Raw genomic sequence first — 6,759 nt, forward strand, 5'->3', positions numbered from 1 at the left:
AAAAAAAAAAAAAAAGAAAAGAAAGAAAGAAAAAGTTACTAAAACTTTTATTCTTACCTAAACCATTAAAATGTTAGAAAAACAAACAAATTAAATTAACGTTCACAATATAAATATTTGCATTTTTATTTTATTGTGAAAGCTATTCTTTTTCAGATATCATTGCCTTTGCTAATATTTTTAATCATTTTCTCTTATTCAAATAAATATTATTTAAGCACATGTGTTCCTAGCACTAAAAATCACCTTATAAAGTTGCCTATCTCAATTGAAATGTTAAGTTTTCAAAATCAGATTTTTTAATTTAACATTGAAAAGTTGATTCTACTTAAGAGAACTAAAATCAATGTTATTTGTGAGTTTTTGATTTTTCTAAATACTACAATATGGAATAATTTTTCTTTTCCATACACTTTTCATGATACATATAGCATATCTCCTTTAATAAAATTATTGGTTTCCCATTATCTAACTACACCATTTCTGATAAACATATACTTAAGAAAGTTGAGTAAAATTAGAAAAAGTAAAATAAATTGTTTAGCCCATAGCATGCTACTATTTGAAATAAATTGTTCTAAATTATCTATGGCTTACCTTGCTTGCTATTATCAGAATCCCAATAATTTCTCTATCCAAAAATATTTCATTTCAAATTGAGTATACCTAGAATATCTTCCTCACTTATAAAATATATTTATTCTAAACTTAGTCACAGTGCCTGGACCAAACTGACTGTACATTCCTCTCAAATGATCTAAATAGACAATAAGCAAGCTAAAGTCTAGCATCAAAATAAAAGGTAAATTAACTGATACTGCCATTTTTATTGGATTTTTAAAACTCGGATTATTCTGACTATCCATTATTTTCAAGATGGCATTTTTAAGTCTCAAAACAAGATCCTCAGACACATCAAAGAAATCCAACTATTACAAAAGTTTCTCTCGATTTATGTGTGTTACAGTGGATATTTCTAAAATTGCAAAACTTATTTAGACACAGATGAATTGTCCATTAGATGGCAAAAATGTGTAATAAATGAATTTGTCTCACTGCTTTAATCTCTGGGATCATTTCCAGAGTAAGTGTAAACCTTAATTCAGCTTATCACAAAGAAACTGTCAATTTATTTGAGGAGACAAACTTAATGTCTTTTTATTTATAATGTTTAAAAAACAAACAAAAAACATACCCTTGTGCATGTGTCCCAAAACCATATCAAACCCATTGCCTTCAAGTCGATTTCTCACTCATAGCAACCCTATACAACAGAGTAGAACTGCCCTATAGGTTTCACACGTGGACGGAAGATGGAGAGATCTACTTTCATAAAGATTCACTGCCTTGGAAACCCAATGGGGGTTGCTATGAATCAGAATTGACTCAATGGCAGTGGGTTTGTTTTTGGTTTTTATAGGGTTCACAAGACTGTAATCTTCACAGAAACAAACACCTTTCTCCCACAGAGGGATTGCTGGGTTCAAACAATCAAACTTTCCTGTTAGCAGCCAAGCGCTTTAACCACTGAGTCACTAGAGCTCAAGTATGTGTCCATATAGGCCAAACTAATGGAAGACAGAGTAAGATGTAAAGTACTTGAAAGCTTAGACTAATCTGTGTGGTTTGGCCTTATGAAACCAGATTTTAACTATGTCTGGAAACAATGATGAATGAATGATGGATGGATCAAAGTGGGCATTGGAGACCATCATGCTGGCAAGAGTGAATTTGAAAGTTCAAGGAGAGGGAACAATAGAAAACCATAGATTGTCCTAAAGACTTGCTGAGGAATAGTCACAGAAAGGGAAAATGTTACATTAAGATGGTATGGCCAAATGATTGAGGACCACAAGTTCTAAATCAACAAATAATGGAATTTATTCCTAAGGCAAAAATTAGCAGTCCCCAAACAGTCTATTATATATTTAAAGACTCTTCCAGTGACCTGGCTGTAACAGGAGGAATGGAGCAACACATGTAGGCTGTATTGTTTTTACTTTATAATGAGTGTTCTATATTTCAGTTGCATTTCCAAACATATATTAAAAGTATGTTCAAAAAAACTTTTGAAAATACAAACACAGTAAATAATGCATCTCCTTTTTAGTTTCCAAAGGTCAGCTATTTGTTTAGAAAGTCTTTGATCAACATCACCACCATCTTCTATGAGAATAGATACCACTTCTAGTCACTTTATGGATTTAGTAACTGATACCAGAAGAGTTGTCCAGGCCTGGAAAAAGATAAAGGGCAAAACCAAGGCTCTTCCACATTGCTTTGCTACTTCTGCCTTGGAAATTTTGTAATCCTTGGTGGCATGAGCAAATGAGAAAACTGAGTCTCCCCTCTGTCAAATCCTGACTAAAGAAGGGACTATGTGGTGGCAGGCTGGGGGCAGCTGGTCTCCCTTTCTGCCCAGAAGGATGAGTAGCTGAGAGAAGAAAGAAGACTGCCAAATATGGGCAGATTTAAGTTTAGAGTGCAGCTGCCCATTCTTTTAGTCTCTAAGCAGCTGAATAAGGGTCAGTGCCTTCTAATTTCTATTTTTCATTTTAGTTTTGCCAATCAACTCTAGTGGTGAAATGGATTAATGAAAGCACTTTATTATTTAACTGAAAAAAATTGACAGAGAAAAGGTTACGTTTCAAGCATTCTATAACCACAACTTGTATTCTTAAAACACTTAAACAGTGATTTGTTTTCCTCTTCATGTACTGAGCCATATATATCTGTATTTTATTCCTTTAAGAGATTTAAACAACACCAATGATTATTCTTCAGAAACAAGAATTATTTTATTTGGTTAAAAGCAGCACAGGGACTTTTGAAGAACACATTGTTACAACTCTATCTTGAGAAGAAGTCACAAACATTGAAAAAACTAGAAGACAGAAGGAAGCCCCTGTTTTCTCTCCCAGCTAAGTTCTTGTCAACTAAACCCAATCACTGATCACCTTCAAGCCATTTTCACACTAATTCATAGGTTCCTTGCTGAAATGTCAGAGTAATTTCCTTCACTCACCTGGTCCCAAATCCAGAACATTTATACACGCTAACAGAGGATAAATGTAGCAAGGGAAATCTTTAGGCCACTTCTGCAGGTATCTGCCTCCAGTGCTAATCCCAGACTCCAAAAAACATCTTTGTTTTATGGTAAGGGAGAGACCACATCAGTTTCAGAGCTCTTGGAGACCTACTTGTGTGTACATAGGCAACATGTGAAGACATATGATTTATATTGTATATGCCACATATTTTTTGTTCTAAATTGAGTGTATTTATTGTTTACATAACTATTAATAAAGTTATTTTATTACAAAATCTGTTGAATTTTAAACTAAAAATAGTTATAAGGCACATGTCTTGCACAATTGAAATTAGACAATTCTTGCCTCTAAGTAAAATATTTGAATAAATTTATAGCACAGTTAATGAAAAAGTTTCTTATTTCTGAAGAGATTTCCTAAACATTGTCTGACAAAAAGCAGAAAAAGTAAAAGAAGATGAGCTATTTATTTAAAAAAGAAAAAAACAATGACCTTTCCTTCATGGTAATACATTAGTGAATGAGTAAATTCAGATGACAACAGTGACAAATTTGTTTAATCAAAACAATATGTATTGAAAAATGAAAAACCATAAAAATAAATAGTAGAACAGTCCATTTTTATCAAACACGCAAAGGTAAAATATTTTGCTCACTGCAAATTTCAATACAATCTACATTACATTAACTAGATCACAAGTTATGAAAGGTGAAAGAAATAAAAATAACTGCTTCCAACACACACATACTCCTGATGTGTTGAAAGCAATTTTAACTGCATGGTCCATTCCATTGACTTGAAGTTTGAGTGCATCTTTCAGCAAAATAAGCATGTCTCACTCCTTTTTTAAGCACAGCATATCTTATAAATGAAATAATAAACATATAAAAATTATTTTAATATTTGTGTGAAGGGAGAGCTTACAGTTCATCTTGCAAATCCATTGATATTTCAAGCCATTCCAAGCTAATGTTCTTATGCCATTCCTTATAGAAATACAGATTTATAAAACTCTGATTTTCTTTTCTGGAGTCAAGTCAACAACTAATTATACTTCCATGCTACTGTCCTTTCTGGTGCTCTTGGAAATCCACAATGTGGACTGGTTTGGACTAGTTTTTGTTCTTCCTTTACTGAAAAACATAAGAAGAAGCAGTTTTAATCTAGTGCACTTCAATAAAACTAGGCATATATTGGTCCAAATGGAGATATCTCAGATCCTTATCTATAATAGGGTCCTTCTCTTCTTACCAGCATATTTTCTTTTTTGTTCCTACAAAAAAATTCTATGTATTGTGGTTTATGAAGATGGTATAGAGTTCCTATGAAATGATGAAAAAAATATGATGTAGCTTTCTCTACTTGACCCTTCATAGTTTAAAGTTTGGAGCTCTGGTAGCATAGTACCTAAGGCACTTGACTGCTAACCAGAAGGCTGGCAGTTCAAACCCACCAGCCATCCCTTGGAAGGAAGGTTGGGCAATCTATTTCCATAGTGATACTGCCTTGGAAACCCAAGGAGGGGTCACTATGAGTCAGGTCTGACTCGATGGTACATAATAACAACAACAACAAATTTAAAGTTTAAGGCACTCTGGTGGTGTAATACCTAAGGCATTTGATCGCTAACCAGAAGGTTAGTGGTTCAAATCCACTAGCCACTCCACACAAGGAAGACTGAGCAATCTACTTCCATAGTGATTCACTGCCTTGAAAACTCAAAGGGGGTCACTATGAGTCAGAATCAACTGGATGGCAGTGAATTTGATTTTGGTTCTTTCTAGTTAAGACAGGGCTGGAGGCTGGAAAAGGTAAGGCAGGGTGGGGGACAGTCCCCAGGCGGCAGGGAGCAACAGCAGACAGGGCCAGCAGAAACAGGAGAGGGTAGCCCAGAAAATGCGTGGAGCAGTTGGAACAGCTAAGGGGGAAGAACTTCTCTGTCAGTTTTTTGTACTGTGGTGGCTTGTGTGTTGCTATGAGCCTGGAGGCTGTGTCAGCAGGGCCCACGGTGGAGCCATTTTGGTGGAGCTTCCAGACTGAGACAGACTCAGAAGAAGAAAGAGGACATGCACTTCTCAAAGAATTGCCCAGTGAAAACTTTATGAATGCTATCAAACACTGTCTGATGTATTACTGGGAAGTGTTTTGAATAGCCCAGAAACATTGTCTGATGCAGTACTAGAAGATGAGCCCCTCAGGTCAGAAAGCACTCAAAATATGACTTGGAAAGAGCTGACTCATCGTATTGAGCCTACCTTACCGATATGAATAAAGTGGGCTTTTGGGGCCTCCATTTGCTGAAGTGGTATGACTCGATATGAGAAGGAACAGCTGCAAACATCCATTGATAATTAGAACATAGAATGTATGAAGTATGAATCTAGGAAAACTGGAAGTTGTCAAAAATGAAATGGAATTCATAAAGATTGATATCCTAGGCATTAGTGAGCACAAATGGACCATTTTCGGCCATATTGAATCAGAAAACCATATGATCTACTATGCTGGCAATGGGAAATTGAAGAGAAATGGTGTGGCATTCATCATCACAAAGGATGTTTCAAGATCTATCCTGAAGTACAATGCTGTCAGTGATAGAATAATATCCATATGCTTGCAAGAAAAGTCAGTTAATACTCTATTACTGAAATTTACACACCAACCACCAAAGCCAAAGATGAGGAATTGAAGATTTTTACCAACTTCTGCAGTCTTAAATTGACCAAACGTGCAATCAAGAGGTGCTGATTATCACTGATGACTGGAATGCAAAAGTTGGAAAGAAAGAAGAATAACTGGTAGTTGGAAAAATTGGCCTTGAAGAAAGAAATAATGCTGGAGATTGCATGATAGAATTTTGCAAGACCAACAACTTACTCATTGCAAATACCTTTTTCACCAACACAAATGGCCACTATACATGTGGACTTCACCAGATGGAGTACACAGGAATCAGATTGACTGCATCTGTGGCAAGAGGTGATGGAGAAGCTCAATATCCTCAGCCAAAACAAGGATGACCAGGAGCTGATTGTGGAACAGACCATCAACTGCTCATTTGCAAGTTCAAGTTGAAATTCAAGACAACTAAAACAAGTGCATGAGAGCCAAAATATGACCTTGAAAATATCCTTCCTCTATTTAGAAATCATTTAAAGAATAGATTTGAGGCATTGAACACTAATGACTGAAAACCAGAGGAATTATGGGATGACATCAAGAACATCATCCAAGAAGAAACCAAGAGGTCATTAAAAAAACAGGAAAGGAAGAAAAAATCAAAATGGATGTCAGAAGAGACTCTGAAACTTGCCCTTGAGTGGAAAGTAGCTAAAGCAAATGGAAGAATTGACAAGATCAAAAAGCTAAACAGAACATCTCAAAGAGCAGCTCAAGAAAACAAGTCAATTATTATAATGAAATGTGCAAAAGCATGGAATTGGAAAGCCAAAAAGGAAGAACATGCTCAGCATTTCTCAATCTGAAAGAACTAAAGAGGAAATTTAAACCTCTAGTTGCAATATACAAAGATTCTAAGGGCAATATGTTGAATGATGCAGGAAACATCAAAAGAACATGGAAGGAATACACAGAGTCACTGTACCAAAAAGAATTGGTCGATGTTCATCCATTTCAGGAGGTGGCATATGATCAAGAACCAATGGTACTGAAGGAAGAAGTCAAAGCTTCACTGAAGGAAGTAGCAAAA

General features: G+C 35.4%; 1 protein-coding gene across 1 annotated transcript in view; it reads right to left on the minus strand.

The window, feature by feature from the left end:
- Positions 1-4,098: 4,098 nt before the first annotated feature.
- The window catches only part of CHODL (chondrolectin), a 35,632-nt gene continuing 32,971 nt past the window's right edge, over positions 4,099-6,759 (minus strand). Inside the window, exon 6 of the mRNA XM_007934895.2 lies at positions 4,099-4,183. Within this exon, the coding sequence (XP_007933086.1) occupies positions 4,099-4,183 (85 nt within the window). The remainder of the gene's footprint in view (positions 4,184-6,759) is intronic.

The sequence above is a fragment of the Orycteropus afer genome, unplaced genomic scaffold (genome assembly GCF_000298275.1).
Source record: "Orycteropus afer afer isolate SDZICR_OR568_19922 unplaced genomic scaffold, OryAfe1.0 scaffold00022, whole genome shotgun sequence".
Classification (NCBI taxonomy): Eukaryota; Metazoa; Chordata; class Mammalia; order Tubulidentata; family Orycteropodidae; genus Orycteropus; species Orycteropus afer.